General features: G+C 38.6%; 1 protein-coding gene across 1 annotated transcript in view; it reads left to right on the forward strand.

Moving 5' to 3' along the window:
* The window catches only part of ZFPM2 (zinc finger protein, FOG family member 2), a 588691-nt gene that overhangs the window by 551060 nt on the left and 18425 nt on the right, over positions 1–19206 (forward strand). Inside the window, exons 6-7 of the mRNA XM_073679761.1 lie at positions 14990–15196; positions 15820–16044. Of these exons, the coding sequence (XP_073535862.1) occupies positions 14990–15196; positions 15820–16044 (432 nt within the window). The remainder of the gene's footprint in view (positions 1–14989; positions 15197–15819; positions 16045–19206) is intronic.

Raw genomic sequence — 19206 nt, forward strand, 5'->3', positions numbered from 1 at the left:
GAACCATTAAACTAAGAAATAACCATCCATGATTACTTTAAGACATGAAGGTCAGTCAATCTGGAAAATTGCTAAAACCTTGAAAGTATCCTGAAGTGCACTCATAAAAAACGTCTATTGCTATGATGAAACTGGCTCTCATGGGGAAAGCACAAGGAAAGAATGACCAAGAATTACTTTTGCTGCAGAGGATAAGTTCATCAGAGTTACTAGCCTCATAAAACACAAATTGGCTGCAACTCAGATAATAGGCCTCATAAATGACACATAGACATCAAGTATTAGACATATTTCAACATGATCATTCAAACTTTCATACCAACCATCATGTCTTTTTGAAACACAGAAAAGGTGAGAGGATGTCTTCTACATACGTGGTACCTACTGGGAAGCATAAATTTAGAGGGACCATAATTTGTGTTGCAATAGGACAATGACCCAAAGCACATTTCCATGCTATAAAAAGACTATGCGACAAAGAAAGAGAGGGATGAAGTGCAGCGTCAGATGACATGGCCTCCACAAACACACAATATCAACCTAATCGAGATGGTTTGGGATTAGTTGGACAGCAAAGTGAAGGCAAAGCAGCATACAAGCATTCAACACCTTTGGGAACAACTTCAAGAATATTGAAAAGTTACTCCAGTTCACTACCTGATAAAGCTACTTGAGAGAAAACAAATATACATATAAATGAGAGGAGTCTTTTTTTTTAAGTTGAAGAAGCCCAACTTTTCTAAACTCTTATTATAGCAGAGGCCTTCCATCCTGTTTGATAATCTATTTGCCCTTTCTGAACTGAATCTAGCTTTCCATTTTCCTTTTTAAAACGTGGAGCTCAGTACTGAATCCCGTAATCATATTATGGCCTTACAATTGATTCATAGAGGGGTAATAAATAATACATTATTTTTATATATCTTTTTATACAGCCTAAAATATTATTTGCTTTTGCAGCTGCTGCTTGGCATTGGGTACTGCGGCTTAGTTTACTTGTAACCAGAATGCTTTTCTTGTTCTGAAAACCCTAAATCCCATCAATTTAGAAAGAGAGCGTGCTGACTGCCTGTGGCCACCACTAGATGGAGCTATTGGTTTCATATATAAAGAGTCGGTAATAAGCTTCTAAGGTCTCTCTAGTGGTGGCTGCAAGCAGTTACCATGTTTTCTCCTAAATAAATGCTTATGAAGAGGATTTAGAGCTTTATATCAGAAACTGCTAAAAAAAAAATGTCGCCATGTTAAGGAATTTATTTAGCATGGGAGCAAGTGTCTTGCAATCAATTCACTATAAAATAAGTTTCAGAAAGAAAAAGGCGAGTGTGTTAATGAGTGATGCAGAACAAATGGAAACATGTTAATGTCTGCGAAAACTTCAGTCAGTTAAGCCTAATTAAAACATGTGTACTGCACAGAGCTGGGCTGTTGTATTGCAGTAACATGCTTTCCTGCTGAGAGATAATGACTTTGTCTCAGAATTGTAAGAGATGGAACCATTAGTTCTATTTGCATCAGTTTAATTTTATACTCTGCTAGTTGCTACTTTGCCCGCTTTTTCTGCAAATTGCAGAGATTCAAAGACCAGTAAAACCGACCTGCGGAAAGAAGAAACATTTCTCGGTTTCAAGCCCAACAGGTCAAAAGTTCACATTTTAATTTGTCTCCGTCTGAATTTTGCTTTGTCCTTTGTATCTTCAATTCTTAATTCTTGACGTAAATGCTATATCTATTAGAATCGTGTTGTTAGATTGATTGTGTGTTCTGGAGCCAGAGATAGCTGTAAAATCTTTGGTTTTGGCAGAATTGTGATGTTAGATGTATGCATGATATATACAATGAAACCCCTCCAAGAGACCACCCTCTATGAGAAGACCTTTATCCAGATCCGATTTCCTCTGACTGGCTCTGATTTGCCCCGCTTTACCATATATTAATAGAGAAGAGCACGTCGAGTCACAAGACTCTGGTGCAGCGGCCAGGTCAGTATGCCTCGGCATTGAGACGGAAACCCTGCGATCTACCTCCTATCTGTCGGCATCCCCGGCTCCTCTTTTCGTTAGCCGGTCTGGTGTGCCGTCATTGTTATAGAGTAATGCATATGTCACATTGCTCCAGGCCAGCTAATCAAAAGAGGAGCCGGGTTGCCGACGAGTAGGAGGTAGTTCTCAGGGCTACTGTCCAACGGCCACAGAATAGTGACCTGGTCGATGGGGAGCAGGGTCCTATGAATTTATTCAGCCATATCTATGGAATTATGGGTATCACAGGATTGACAGACATGTTAATTATATGCAGATTTTAAAAAAATGGAAACACATTTTTTAAATGTATCGAATATGAGCAAAAGTATCAGAAATAAATCAATGGTTGTCTGAGGAATATTCTGCCACACTGAATGCACTTGGGCAAATCATCAAGATCCACTGCTGGCAGTTGCCTTTGCAATAGTCGACCAATGACGTCCCAGATGTGCTCAAGTCTGGAGATGCTGATGGCCACGGTAGCACGATTAGGCGATGCAAGCCACTCACAGTAGCATGAGAACGTGCGGTATGCGGGTGTCTTGTTGAAAAACAGGTTGTGGGACACTGGAGAAATGGTCCACAAAATCAATGTAACACCGAGCTGTTAATGTACCTGTAATGAAGTTGAGAGGGGTATATTATGCCACCCCACCTCATAATCCGAGGAGTAGGGCTGAAAGGAAAACCTCTTCATGGCATTACCCACATAGTCTTCATCTACCATTGCATCTAAGATAAAAGCAGTTCTCATTGCTTAAGAGGAAATATCTCCACTGCCGCCTTGCTCTGCCCCATGACAACCTTGAAAGCGATGGCTTAAGGTCAACTGAACACATGTAGCTGGACATCTGGCTCTTAGCACAATGGTGTGCTAACACCTTCTGATACTTTCTGTAGACACCGATGCCTTAGGTTTGGTATCTGATGTCCAATTTCACTTGCAGTACAGAATGGATCAATCGTGGAACCATTGGTAACGCCATTTCTTCAAAAATAGATGCATATTTAAAGATTTATTCCCATCTCCAAAATCCTTTCCCAATATGTAGTAGGTTTAATAATAATATTAGCACATACTTCAAATTACAAATGTAGTGTAGTTCTTCTGATTCGCTATGTCACTTACCTTATGTGCAGGGCATTGTAGTAGCTTTGGTATCCATGGTTACGACCACTAACATCTAAATATAACTATATGATGGGTCGTAACCATGGATACCTATGCTACTGCAATGTCCTTCACATGGAGTAAGCGACATAGCTAATGTGCACACATTGAGTGATTTTTAGTTTTTTTACCTCAGTATTTGTCAACCAAAACCAGGAGTTGGCAAAAATTACAGAAATGGTGACATGTTTCTATTATACTTTTCCTCTGATTGTTCCACTCCTGGTTTTGGATTACAAATACTGATGTGAAATACTGACCAAATACTGAACGTGTGAATGTGGCTTAACTGATCGGATCCTGACTAACCCGATTGACTTTTAATGGGATCAATAAGGGCTGGTACAAGGTTTCTGTTATTTTGGGACAGACATATGAAAACTGTCTAAAAGGAAAATGTATGTTTTGCATAGCAACAAATCACAGCACAGCTTTCATTTTACCAGAGTGGTTTGAGAAATGAGAGCTGAGCTCTGATTGGTTGCTATGGACAACAAAGACTGTGTTCCATTTAGACAATCTTGAAAAATGAGGCTCAATTAATCATCTTTTTATTCAACTTTTCCTTTAGCTCCTTCATGTATATATGTTTAAGGTTTATGGAGAGGACTTCCGGTGTCCATTGCCCTTTCCCTGTAAAGCCATCACAGGGTGCCAATGAGTTGCCACAGCAGTTTGGGGCCTACTGAAGGCCCCCATTGCCACCTGTGAAGCTACTATATACTGCAATAGTGTAGAATTGCAGTATATAGCACAGTATATAGCTCAAATGACGATCACAGCGAAAGTACAAAATAAAGTAAATATTAGTTTAAAAATATAGAATATATTTAATTTAAAAAAATAGAATGTTTGTAAAAGTAGTGAAAAAATAAAAAATATACAATATAGACCAAAAGTTTGGACACACCTTCTCATTTAAAGATTTTTCTGTATTTTCATGACTTCAAAAATTGAAGCTTATCAAGAGAATGGCAAGAGTGTGCAAAGCAGTCATCAAAGCAAAAGGTGGCTACTTTGAAGAACCTAGAATATAAGACATATTTTCAGTTGTTTCACACTTTTTTGTTAAGTATATAATTCCACATGTGCTAATTCATAGTTTTGATGCCTTCAGTGTGAATGTACAATTTTCATAGTCATGAAAATACAGAAAAATCTTTAAATGAGAAGGTGTGTCCAAACTTTTGGTCTGTACTGTATAACCGTTTGAATCAAACACATAAAATAAAAAAATTTAAAAAAATGAAAATCAACAAATTTGTTGTTGCTACTTCAATAAAAGTCCAATCTACAGAAATATAAATTAATTAACCCATATAAGAAACACCATAAAGAGAAAAACATGGAAAAAACAGAATTGCTGTTTTTTGGTCACTGCACTTCCCCCCAAAAATTAAATAAAAAGTGATCAAAATGTCATATATATCTCAAAGTGGTAGCAATAAAAACATCTGCTCATCAGGCAAAAAAAAAAGCTCTAACCCAGCTTTATAAATGGAAAAATGAAAAAGTTACGGGTTTTAGAATTGCTTTTTTTCACCTTTTCATCTCACTTGGAATTTTTTTTCCCTGTTTTTCAACAAATTGTATGGTAAAATGAACGGTGTCATTCAAAACCACAAATCATCTCGCAGAAAAACAAGTCTTCATACGGCTTTTTCAAAATAAAAATAAAAATTAAGAAGGGATGGTTCTTGGAAGAAGAGGAGGAAAAAAAACAAAAGCCCAGAGTTTTAAGGAGTCAAGTAAAGTGATATGCTTAAAGAGTAACCATTGTTTTCGTATTTTTATTTCATAAATCAATAGTACACATGAAAATAAGAAACTTTGTATTATATCTTATCAGATAAATCTGTTTCTTTATCCACCCGGACTGATCTTTCACTCTAAAAATTCTGAATTTACTAGTAAAATCTGTCTTCAATAACTACAGATTTCCCCATTATTGAGGTAGGAGGTGATAGTTGGTGCTCATAAAGTTCTATGGAGAACTCTAACTGTCATTTCAGGAGAACTTGCAGCAGAATGTCTGTGTTTGCCTCCAGCTCCTCCATACCTTCTACTCTCCATAGACTCTTTTATAAGCATCAACTATCATCTATCTCTTAATGGGAAAATCTGTGTTCACAGAATACAGACTTTACAGTTTTACACATGAAAAAGTCAATTGAGGAGGTGAGCAAAGCAGATTTCTCTGATAAGCTATATTACAAAGTTTCTTATTTTTATGTGTACTACTGATTTATGAAATATAATATTTTATATTTAAAAAAATATATTATTGTGCACTATTCATTCTTTAAAATAAAAATTTTAATGACTGTTACTCATTAAAGAGCATCCTTCAATATACTTCTTATTTCATAAATCAAAAGTGCGCATGAAAAGAAGTAACTTTGAATTATTTCTTATCAGAGAAATCCTATTCTCTTTCCTTCTGAGCTGATCTTTCACTCTCAATTCATGGGTAAAATCTGGAAAATCGGTGTTCTATGAAGACAGATTTTCCCATTATTGTGATAGGATATGACTAGAGATGAGCAAACCCAAACTTAAAAGTTCGGGGTTCGTACAGGACAGTTAGTGTCCGGGGCTAAACTCCAAACACGGACTTCTCCAGGAAGTCCGTGTTGCAATATTCGGAGTTCCGGGGAAGTCCGTTGCAGAAAGAGAGAGATTTTCCAGCTTAGAAGTTCAGGTCCTCATTGTTTTCAATGGGGTTTAGGTTCAAGTTTGAGTACAGTACCCGAACCGAATTTTGGAATAAAGTTCTGGTCGCGTACCAGAACTCGAACTTCCACGGGTCCGTTCATCCTTAAATATGACAGTTGGTGCTTTTAAAATTCTATAGAGAAGAGTGAAGAGGAGGAGCTAGAGGCTCCATAGAACTTTATGAGCACCAACTGTCATCTCCTATCTCAGTAATGAGAAAATCTGTATTTAATGAAGACACATTTTACCTATGAATTCAGAATTTTTAAAATGAACGATCAGTCCAGAAGGAGAAAAAAGCAGATTTCTCTGATAAGATATATTACAAAGTTTCTTATTTTCATGTGTAGTATTGATTTAAAATAATAAGAATTAAAACAACGGTGTAAGTTGAGCATAATATCCTGATCTGAGCGCCAACGTCTTGTTGTTGTGACTGTGACTCTATGATAAAGCTGTATAATATGTTTTTGTCATGTACAACCTATAAAATGAAAAGCTTGTATACAGAAACTCTATTCCACACACCTTCTTAATGTATGTCCGGATAATGTAAGATAATTGAAGCTTCGTCAGGCCTGTTTCCTAGCAACAGATAGCCATGTTAAGACTCCGAAATTGCCTCTAGATGACAAGCTGGGAGTATTTTTGTGTTTATCATACTTGCTAATGATGGGATTCTTTCCAAAAGGCTTGTCTTAATCTTAATTAGAGTTTATCAGAAAAGGGCTCTGTGACATTGCACAGAAGATGATTTAAAAAAAAAATAATGAAAAGCGCAAGTGAACATTTTTTGGCAGGGAAAGGAGTGAGATATTTAAGACCACGTCTTCTTCTACAAAAAATATTTCCAAAATGTAATCAAATCTACACTATGATTTCACTCTCCTTTTGCAGAATGTATATGATACTTCAGTGTTGTTTTGAGAGTAATTATCAGCAGAATTCTTAAACTTCAAGAAAATAATCTAAGAGAGCACAAAAAAAACCTCTAAAAGCAAATTTCCACCTAAAACTTTAAATTGTCCATATTTTAGTAGATCGGAAGTTAGAGGGAGAGTAATCTTATGACAATTATGTTTCATCTACTTGCAGAGATATTGGAGTATTTCAAGTTTGTTACGATGGCCATTTTTACTAAAGTGATAACAGGAAGTGCGGCCATATTGGTTGTCTTTTTTAATTTGGTGTCTTAGAAACTAAAGACCAAGAAATCAAAGTGATACTCTGCAAACTTGGACAGAATTTGATTGTTCCTGGGTAGAATGAAGTGAAGGAAAAAGGGAAAGAGAGCGCTACCTGAGCGTAGTAAGTAGAGACTAGAAATTTTAAAAGAATATAAAATCTTTTATGCTCACCTGAGCAAGTTGTGCTGATAGGCACAACTCTATTTGAGGAATTTGTCCGTTATTATGGTTCTCAGACCACGGTTTGCAGCTCTTCCATAGACGGTGGGGGTATATTTGTCCTACCCGATAGACAGCCTCCACGTGAACAAATTGAGACAAATGGATTCTGGAGGCGCTCCCGTGGAAGAAAGAGTAACCAAAAAATTGTTGACTCTTCCAAATGTGGTGCAATCACATGGAGGATATTCCACCAGGGATTAATATTTGTAGGTTTATTAAAAAATCATAAAACTGTGAATACACATAAGGGACATGGATGTACAAAAAAGGGAAGGGAGAAGGGAGTCTTTAAAAAGGATCACACTTCTCTGGTGGAATATCCTCCATGTGATTGCACCACATTTGGAAGATTCAACAATTTTTTGGTCACACTTTCTTCCACGGGAGCACCTCCAGAATCCATTTGTCTCAGTTTGGACAGAGTGTGAAATCTTGAATTTTAGGTTAATTTTAACATTGAGAAATAGATCATCCCCAAAAAAAATCAAGAAAATCACATTGTATAAATTAGATAAATTTTTTTGCATTTTGCAGTGAGAAATAAGTATTTGATCCCCTACAAACCATTATGAGTTCTGGCTCCTACAGACCAGTTAGACTCTCCTAATCAACTCATTACCTGTATTAAAGACAGCTGTCTTACATAGTCACCTGTATAAAAGACTTGTTAATGATCTCAAGGCAGCTAGGACCACAGTCACCAAGAAAACCATTGGTAACACATTACGCCTTAAAGGTTTAAAATCCTGCAGTGCCCGCAAGGTCCCTCTGCTCAAAAAGGCACATGTGCAGGCCCGTCTGAAGTTTGCCAATGAACACCTGGATGATTATGTGAGTTATTGGGAGAAGGTGCTGTGGTCAGATGAGACAAAAATTTAGCTCTTTGGCATTAACTCAACTCGCCATGTTTGGAGGAAGAAGGATGAGTACAACCCTAAGAACATCATCCCAACCATGAAGCATAGTGGGGTAAACATACTTTGGGGGTGCTTTTCTGCAAAGGGGACATGAAAGCTGCACCGTACTGAAGGGAAGATGGATGGGGTCATGTATTGTGAGATTTTGGCCAACAACCTCCTTCCCTCAGTAAGAGCATTGATGATGGGTCGTGGCTGGGTCCTACAGCAGGATAATGACCCAAAACATACAGCCAAGACAACAAAGGAGTGTCTCATAAAGAAGCACAGTAAGGTCATGGAGTGGCCTAGCCAGTCTCCAGACCTTAATCCCATAGAGAACTTATGGTGGGAGTTGAAGCTCCGAGTTGCCAAGGGACAGCCTCAGGCTATGTGCCCACGATGCAGAAATGCTGCATATTTTTTCCGCTTCTCCCTGGCAGGAAAAACATATGCAGTTTTTACATGCGGTTTTCCCGCCAGGTAGAAGCGTTTGTCAAGCGTTTTTGCATGCATTTCTGCATGCGGGTTATCAAGCGGTTTTCCAAGCAATTTTCGCACCACTTGGAAAAGTGCTTGACAACTTGGTCACACTATATAAATCCATGCAACCGGCATGGATTTATATAGTGTGACCAAGTAATAGTTAAAAAAAAAGAATAAGAATGGTAAAAAATAAAAAATAAAGATTATACTCACCTTCCGATGTCCCCCGGTCTCCTTCTCCGCTCCGTTCGGTCTCCCTGGTGTCTCGCAGTGGTATGAAGGACCTGCGATGACGTCATTGAGTCATGCGACGGTCGCGTGACCTGTCACATAACTCAATGACGTCATGTCAGGTCCTGACACCACCGCGAACCGCCCAACACATCGCACGCATCGCTGAGGAGGCCGGGGGACATTGGAAGGTAAGTATAATCTTTTATTTTTTATTTTAAATTCTTTTTTTACAGTTTCTATGGTACCCAGGTCTGGATGAGAGTCTCCTCTCCTCCAGACCTGCGTACCATCCGCAGATTGAACCGTGTGATATCCGCTTGTGCAGATGCAGTGATGCGGATGTCACGCTGTCCAATGCAAGTCAATGGCGGCGATTACGCTGCGTGTCCGCAAAATTAATGGACATGCTGCGGATTGTTCCGCAATGATAATCCGCAGCGGAAATTTCCGCAGCATGTGCACAGCACATGCGGATTATCATTATCATTATCATTGGGGACCATGGGGCATGTATTATCAAGCGTTTTTGCTGTGGAAATTCCGAGGCTGAAACGCTTCAAAAACGCATAGTGGGCACACAGCCTCAAAGTCTTAATGATTTAGAAATTATCTGCAAAGAGGAGTGAACCAAAATTCCTCCTGACACGTGCGCAACCCTCACCATCAACTACAAAAACGTCTGACTGCTGTGTTTGCCAACAAGGGTTTTGCCACCAAGTATTAAGTGTTGTTTGCCAGAGGGATCAAATACTTATTTCTCACTGCAAAATGCCAAAAAATGTATCTAATTTATACAATGTGATTTTCTTGATATTTTTTTTGGATATTCTATCTCTCAATGTTAAAATTAACCTACCCTTAAAATTATAGACTGTTCATGTCTTTGTCAGTGGGCAAATTTACAAAAACAGCAAGGGATCGAATACTTATTTCCACCACTGTAACTAGAGATTAGCGAACCCGGACATAAAAGTTTGAGGTTTGTACCGGACAGTTAGTGTCCAGTGCTAAATGCCGAAAGATTTTCCCGGGAAGCCATTACAATATTTGGAGTTCCGGAGCGAAGTGAGAGAGAGAAAATTTTAAAGCTGAAAAGTCCGGGTCCCCATTGTTTTTAATGTAGTTCAGGTTCTGGTTCAAGTTCTGGTACCCGAACCGAACTTTGGAAGCACTTTGGGTACCAGAACCCGAGCTTCCACAAGTCCGCTCATCTCTACACATAACAGGGCACTCTCAAGCCTCGTTCTCGAGATCAGTGGGAAGGCAGCTGTGGAACCCTCAGCAATCAGAAAGTTATCACCTATCTGGCGGATAGGTTATAACTTGCTAAAATACAAAGAACCCTTTAACTATTTAACCCCTTTAATATTCAGGCCTGAAGAGGCCTTAATGAACAGCCTTTTTTTGAGTCTTTGCCTCTTTACTACATTTCAGCAGCCAAAAGGTTGTTTTGTTTTGTTTTTTTCCATCAGCATTTCTGTATGAGGCTTTGTTTTATGTGGGAGAAATATTATAATTTTTCAGAGGTGGTTCGAGGTTCATATAAATTTAAATGTGTAATTTATATAATTTTCTTTTTCAACAAGGAAGAAGGAAAATATTTTTTTTTTGTTTTCTTTCTTTTTTTAACGCTGTTGACATTTTATAATAATTAGCCGGTTTAATAAATTCTTCATGTTATTACAGCTGTGTGGATTCTTAATATGTGTAGATTTTTTTTCAATTTTATATAATGTGGGTACAATTTTTTTTTAACTAGTCACTTTTTTTTAATCTTATGCTTAGATTTATTTTTTTTACATTTTCATTGAGATTTCTAGGGAACTTTTTATTTATATTGTTCAATTTTTCACTCATTCAGACGTCAGTGATTTTTCTTGGACTGATTTTCTTCACTGTGCTGGATCAGATTTTCATTACTGTACGTTTGTCAGTTTTTACTATCAGTGTTTCACAATTTTTTTCTTGTATGTAACTAAAAACTGATGGAGGTTTCTAGCTTAGATCAAAATGGACTTTTCCATCTTTTTTATTACAGTTGATTTGCAAAATACAAGGACATGTGATCAGTCCCATAAACTATAATGGATGTGTGCTTTATCTATTAAAAACACAGAGAAAATTCATAAATGGGGCATCTGAATGAGGCTAAACTGGGGCATTGTTAGACTCCCCAATTCTGGAAAAAATATCTGCCTCTAGTGACAGAAGTCATTAGCAGAGCTGATCTGATTCTGGTAATGCCTTCATACATATTAGACTAATTTTGGTTGAACCCATCAGTATTAATTGGCTTGGCCAAAAGTCTAATCTCTATCGATTCCCCCAAGTCTTCCCCAACAGATGAAGTTGGGAAGAAAAGAATCCAGCATGCCCAATTTTTAACTGCCTATTAGGGATGAGCGGACCAGTGGAAGTTCGGGTTCTGGATCCCGAACCGAACTTTAGTACAAAGTTCGGTTCGGATACCAGAACAGTACCCGAACTTGAACCAGAACCCCATTAAAATCAATGGTGACCTGAACTTTGGATATCTTTCTTTCTCTCTCTTCTTCCGGACTTCCCCTGGAACTCCGAACATTGCAACGGATGTCCGTTTTCAGAGTTTCGCGTAAGACACTAACTGTCCGGTACAAACCTTGAACTTTAAAGTTTGGGTTCTCTCATCTCTGCTGCCAATCCTTTTGTTCTTGGCGAGGTAAGTCAAGAGATGTCTGGCATTGGCTCTCTCGTAGAGAGGACAAGAACACCATCTGCAGAGTGAATGCTCGTGTGAATGGGAACGTTGGGAAAGATAGCTACCAGCCGAACCATCATTTGACCGAGAGCTATCTATTCTGTATGGGGCTATGTAGATTTCAAGAGCGGTCATGTTAAATCGTCTGCGTCAAAGATGCCGGTGCAGATATGGCACCACACTGGAAAGGGTTAAAATACGATGATAATAATAATGACAATGATGATGATGTTGATAATAACGATGCTTAGTTGTAGTTGTCCCTTTGTCGATAGGGACTGATGTAAATGACGCTGCTGTATAGACTGGCACTATTTATAAATATGTAATGGAAAGAAATAAAATAATATAATAATACTCTTCACTACAACTAATAATAATAAATTAGAATAAAAATAAATAAATTAGGGATGAACAATAATAAGTAAATTTTACTTTTTCTCATTGGGATAATGGATGCATTTATTTTTTACAATTTAGGGAGTAGAATAAATCCACATCTTAAACACTTCAGTAAAAATGCTGTTTTCTCCAATATTTCCTTTCTCATCTTCGAAAGCAATCAGACACAGTAAATTAATTGTTTAGTATTTCCCGCTAAAGAGTGTCCAAATTTTTTTTTGCAATTTAGCTCCAGCGTATCATCTGGCCTTATCTCTGCTAGCAGATTCCTGTAATAAGTTGTTTTAAAACTGTAATCTCTTTGAGGAGAAAAATGAAGTGAAGTTTAAAAGGCAGTTATCTCCTGTGATAAACACTGCAATATTACTTATCAAAATGGATACTCTTTTCCCTTGCATAGTGAATACAGCATCTACTATGGCACATACACAAGACATGGAAACGCTACAATATGGGATATTATTCCAGCCAAAGCAGATATGGATTTATACCTATGTCTGGAATTACAGATAACACCATTTAAGTGATTTGTTTTTTGTCTAAACAAGTTTAACAAATTAGTTTCTTCCTGCAACTCATTAATACATCAGACGTAATCTCGTTTTTAATGCGTAGTCCCGCGAGAATGCCATAATTTGCAGTTAAGGGATGAGATAAAAAAGAAGAAGCATAATTTGGAGTTTTAAGACTTAAAGTTGATTCGACTTTTAAACATTGAATATTCTTTGTAAAATAAATTGGAATATTAATCTGTAAATAAATCGGCGTTTGGGGACGTGAATAAAAGATCATTAGAACTTGGGAGAGATCAGATTTGTTTTCATGAGGGGCTGTGATCGTTATAATTAAGTTGTAGGAGGCAGATGATCTATCAGCACTTGTCTACGCTGGAATATCTTCACTGCAAATAATTTCTAAGTGATGGAATGGATTACAAATGGTGGTGGTCACCATTCCACATGGACCTTAACCCACCTTGACTTCTGTCATAGCTACATATAGGAGAGGTGGTCATGTATGCATTAAAGTTTAGGAAAGTTATGGAGACAGCTGAGCCAGTTATCCCTTAGACTTTGACAGAGAGATCCACTAGCATATATGGTCACCTCTTTTTTGGTTTTATAGGATCACCAAATAATCACAAGGAACAGTACATGATGGAGGCCCCCTAGGTCTCCATGGTGGTGGAGATCCCATGGCATTTTTCTACTGTGCCCTCACTATATTCTAATTTGGAATCCTTATAATAATTGGCCACTGTGAATGCAGCAAAGTATCCATCATAAAGGACATAAATTATCATTGATTTTAGAGAAACCTAAAAATGATTGTGATCGGCATCATAGTCTGTAAATAAAGCTTATTGTGACATTTATATAAAGCACTATCGTCTACATTCCAACTAGACTTGTCCAGCCAACTCAATTCACTTGTATTGAGTGAGGCCATGCACATCTAGTTGGCACGTGACCACATGTATACAAATCGGATACTTATGGTCATGAACCCGCCTGCTTCCTGGACCAGAGAACCATGACAGTGCTCACACTGTGTGCTGTGTTGATTCACAAGTCTGCAGTCACATAAGCTTTAGCTCCAAGCCTGGAAAACCCCTTTAATGCTCCTTTCTCCACTTATGAGCCACTTCTTCCTCTCCCTCTTGCCTATTGAACTCTGCACCCACTTTGAAAAACAGCTCAAATCCGTCAAACAAGACAGACTACCAGTACAGTGAGATAGATTACTCAGCCTATTATACTCCATCAAGAGGGGTGGGTGAGGAGAAGTGAGGAGCAGAGGAATACACAGGCACACAGACTTATAATGCTGTGGCTTTTTACAAAATTATTTTGCTTTTCTGACAAATGGATTCACAGGTACACTGCTCAGTACTGTTTTATAATGTCTTCCAGGCATCTGCTGCTTTTCTTTGTGTGTTATACCGGTCTGACGCCTCTCAACCAGCCAAACCAGAACTTACACTTTGCATGAGGGGCAGTACCCTGAAAAACAGTGTCTGCAAATTGAGTTTCTGGTTCTGGCTTATATCCTAAGTCATGTCATAAGGCTCATTAAAGGGTCACTATTGACTTTTAGGATTGCTACTTCCTGTAGGTGGCACTAGAGTTCTGGTCCTCTTCCTCTCTGAAGAGGCAATTTGCATATAGATAAATAAAGAGACATCCCTCATCTCTATGAGTGTGTGGAAGATATCATAGCAGTCTGTCTCCACCTACTAGCTCAGAGAGAATTGATAATTATGCAGAAGATTGGTGAAAAATTCAGCATACAAGTCATATAATGGCCAGAAATAGAGTTTTTTCCTCATGTATACACACAACACAGCGTATACTGAAAATTACCAGTCCGCCTTATTGATAACTTATGCAACTGTATTGTACTATTGAATTATTTTAGTAATTTTTCATTTGCCTTTTTTTCTAGTTTTTACCTTTTATCATCAGGCACAGGAGTATACAAAACCGATGTGAATGGGAAAATAAACATAAATGATTGCTTACAAGTATGAAAAAGACCATTATAGGAAACAAATCTAAAAAAAAACCACATTTAATAGCAGGAAAGTACCGAACAAGCTAATTCTGTATATTAAAGTCAGGTGTCCAACCATTAACCTGTTGTCAGATTACAATTCCCTGCATCCATGGCTGATGAAGCGTCAGGGAGATGTAATGTATTACCTGTCGGAGTGTCGCACGTTATATAACCCCTGTTGAAATGTAGGAAAGCTTTTCAGAAAGCGGTTTACACTTTTGGTTAATGGTCTCTTGGGTCAACATAGTAATTTTGAAATGTGTACAACCTTGAGATTTACAGCAATTTTTCTCTAATTCTTGCTTGACATTTAGACTTTATTTGCTTTTAACAGTAAACTCTTTCATTTGTGCTTACAGGAGGACAACTGTGGTGTACAACTACCAAGTCTATTGCTGAGGGCGAGGAGTTAATTGCCTTTGTTGTGGATTTTGACTCAAGGCTACAAGCTGCCACTCAAATGACTCTTACTGAGGGAATGTATCCAGCTCGCTTGTTGGACTCGATACAACTGCTTCCTCAACAAGCAGCAATGGCATCTATCTTGCCTACAGCCATTGTCAACAGTAGGTGTCATATACTCTACTGGTTCTTTGAAATTTTTGAAATATTTTTGAACAGACGTAGATATATTTAAAACTGTATTAATGGGATAGAAGTAGATTTTAATGCCAACGACCTCTTGGAAAGGCAAAATTTTAACGAGCAAAACTATTCTAATTACAAAATGTTAGGATTGTGAGAAACCAAAAATTTGAGATCTGTCATTTACGACGAGACCTGCTTTTTTTTATATATATTTGCAATTGTGAGTCGTTAGTAAAATAATTGACCGGATAGAAACTTGAACACAAACACTTAGATGAGAAATCAAATCACACAGAAAGGAAATGTGACCACATACGACGAGTGATCCGGACTTAATGGTGATTGATGCCAGTTTGGTACTTTTTATAAAATGAATAAAAATAGTAAGTGATGTCTATAACTTTCTGAGCACAGCAGTGGCGGCTGCACCTTATTGTGGCGTTGAATTTTTAATTGATCGATGAACTGATTTTAAGACTAGATAATAACATATAATGAGATTCCATAAATTTACAAATTTTGGAACAGTGGGCAAAGTATATGATGGGAAACAGAAACAGAAACTTTAAATTAGTTTTTCCATTTTTTGTTTTATTCGCAGAAGATATCTTTCCTTGCAAATCCTGTGGCATTTGGTACAGAAGTGAACGCAACCTGCAAGCTCACCTTATGTATTACTGTAGTGGTCGCCAGAGGGAACCATCTCAGCTACCTGAGGATAATGAAGACAGTTCCCAGCAGATGTCCAGTGCCTGTCCATTCCCACAGTGCACAAAAAGTTTTTCTAATGCTAGAGCTTTAGAAATGCACTTAAATTCTCACACTGGTAAGTTTATAAGTAAGTCTGTACAAATGAGCTTTGGTTTTATACACCTCCTAGTTGGTTTAGAGTCAGAAGTTCTGAGCAAGGGGATCCTACCATGCCCAGCGGTGCTCCCATGTCGGAAATTCTGAGCCATGTTGGCATATTGGTTATCACTCTGGGTGTGCCTAAAAGAGCATTGTCTTAAGCATGAATATACTGTTGCAGTTATTGGTGTAAATAATGTTTGTAGGAATGGGTCATGGAGTAGATGAAAATAAGTGCTTGCCTAGGGCAACATTTAAAACACCACTCCAGTGTTTTTTGTTTTTTTCAGCGCTGGAGTGGTGATACAAATCTAAGTTCCATGACCCAAGTCTTCTGCTTACCTGCTACCGTCTTCACCTTTTATCAGTGCCGCTCCGTTCCCGCAGTGCCATCTTGTGACCCCCAAATTCCAGAAGTCTGAAGAAACATTCAAAAGTGCCCAATGTAAGTATGAGAGCCAGAACAAGTCTCTCATAGACTTACATTAAAACGTGACCTCCTGCTCGCTTCAGCAAAAACTGGAGCGATCCAGCAGGTTACAACTTGCTGGAGACCGCCCGGAGCAGCGCTGATAGAAGGTGAAGACGGTGGCGGGTAAGTATAAGACTAGGGTTAGGGACCTTAGGTTAGAAGCACCACTCCAGCGCTGCAACAAAAAAAAAGGTTGGATTGTGCACCTTATTCCATATAACCCAGCAGTGTCTTTCCCTTAATGATACCCTTCCACATTCATGGCAGCTCTCTGGTTTGTAATGTATTAGTATTTGTATTGTCTGCAGTAGGTGCATGAATGAGGAGTGAGCGAAAACCTGGAGTATCTGCAGATGGAAGTCTGCATAGTATGTGACTGGAGTGTGTTCATGTGTACAGTATGGGGTGACAACTTGTAAATCATTGGGGAGACAACTGCTGGGACCCTCAATGCTCAATAGAACAGGGGACTCTTGAAGGGGTATTCCATAGTCAATTACACCTGTCCACTAGTTAGGTGATAACTGCTTGACTGGTTGGGATTCAACTACTGGGACCCCCCACTGATCACCAGAATGGGGTGCTACGTTACCCCTTACACACAGCAGCAGGATTATGGTTATTAGGAACATAAAATGGATCGGCAATGAAGCATGCACCTTACCGCTCCATTAAAAGCCTATTGCCCTTCCAAACATGGCTGCGTAACGTGGGCGATCTTGTGGCTGAGGGGATCAATATATCAAGGTCTCGGACTTAAATTGGTCTTGGACAAAAGTGAACTCTTTAGGTGCCAATTACTATGATTGCTAATTGCACTTCAACGGAGAGGTGAAATTAAAATAAATAAGTAAATAAAAATTTCCATACCGCAGCCACTATTACATCACGTGTCCAGTTCACCATGAAAAATTTGGCGAAAGGTCCTCTTTAATCTGGACACATCAGTCAGAAGTGAAGGGAATTGATTATCATCTTGGCTATTGGTAAATAGAGCATAGAAAAATGGTGATTTCTACTTTTAACTACATAAAATGACCAAGTTGGCAAATGTCGTGTAAGAAGTGTATATAACTTTGTAAGCCTGGTGAGATCACAGAAGTTATATTTCCTTTAGTTCCTCGGGAAATGAAATTAAAGATAAATGGACTAGAAAAACTGAACACATCCTGATTTCCAGATTTTGACAAAACACAGATAGACAATGAATATTTAATAATGACAATATAAACCAGGCCATTAAAAGAGTGGTTGTTCTAATAGATCTACACCAATTCTCGTAATATACAGTTCAGACCAAAAGTTTGGATACACCTTCTCATTTAAAGATTTTTATGTATTTTCATGACTATGAAAATTGTACATTCACACTGAAGGCATCAAAACTATGAATTAACACATGTGGAATTATATACTTAACAAAAAAGTGTGAAACAACAAAAAATATGTCTTATATTCTAGGTTCTTCAAAGTAGCCACCTTTTGCTTTGATGACTGCTTTACACGCTCTTCGCATTCTTTTGATGAGCTTCAAGTGGTAGTCACCGGAATTGGTCTTCCAACAATCTTGAAGGAGTTCCCAGAGATGCTTAGCACTTGTGGGCCCTTTTGCCTTCACTCTGCGGTCCAGCTCTCCCCAAACCATCTCGATTGGGTTCAGGTCTGGTGACTGTGGAGGCCAGGTCATCTGACGTAGCACACCATCACTCTCCTTCTTGGTCAAATAGCCCTTACACAGCCTGGAGGTGTGTTTGGGGTCATTGTCCTGTTGAAAAATAAATGATGGTCCAACTAAACGCAAACCGGATGGAATAGCATGCCACTGCAAGATGCTGTGGTAGCCATGCTGGTTCAGTATGCCTTCAATTTTGAATAAATCCCCAACAGTGTCACCAGCAAAGCACCCCCACACCATCACACCTCCTCCTCCATGCTTCACGGTGGGAACCAGGCATGTAGAGTCCATCCGTTCACCTTTTCTGCATCGCACAAAGACACAGTGGTTGGAACCAAAGATCTCAAATTTGGACTCATCAGACCAAAGCACAGATTTCCACTGGTCTAATGTCCATTCCTTGTGTTCTTTAGCCCAAACAAGTCTCTTCTGCTTGTTGCCTGTCCTTAGCAGTGGTTTCCTAGCAGCTATTTACCATGAAGGCCTGCTGCACAAAGTCTCCTCTTAACAGTTGTTGTAGAGATGTGTCTGCTGCTAGAACTCTGTGTGGCATTGACCTGGTCTCTAATCTGAGCTGCTGTTAACCTGCGATTTCTGAGGCTGGTGACTCGGATAAATTTATCCTCAGAAGCAGAGGTGACTCTTGGTCTTCCTTTCCTGGGGCGGTCCTCATGTGAGCCAGTTTCTTTGTAGCGCTTGATGGTTTTTGCAACTGCACTTGGGGACACTTTCAAAGTTTTCCCAATTTTTCAGACTGACTGACCTACATTTCTTAAAGTAATGATGGCCACTCGTTTTTCATTACTTAGCTGCTTTTTTCTTGCCATAATACAAATTCTAACAGTCTATTCAGTAGTAGAGATGAGCGGTGTTCGACTAGAACTGTTCGCCAATCTCAAATTCGAGCTGTTTTGGGCGGTGTTCGAGTTGTTCGACGAACCCGAACGATTTGCAAAAAATTCGGCTGTTCGAGGTTATGTTCGATAACTGTT

The sequence above is a fragment of the Phyllobates terribilis genome, unplaced genomic scaffold (genome assembly GCF_046119375.1).
Source record: "Phyllobates terribilis strain yellow unplaced genomic scaffold, ASM4611937v1 Scaffold_4__5_contigs__length_816908805, whole genome shotgun sequence".
NCBI lineage: Eukaryota > Metazoa > Chordata > Amphibia > Anura > Dendrobatidae > Phyllobates > Phyllobates terribilis.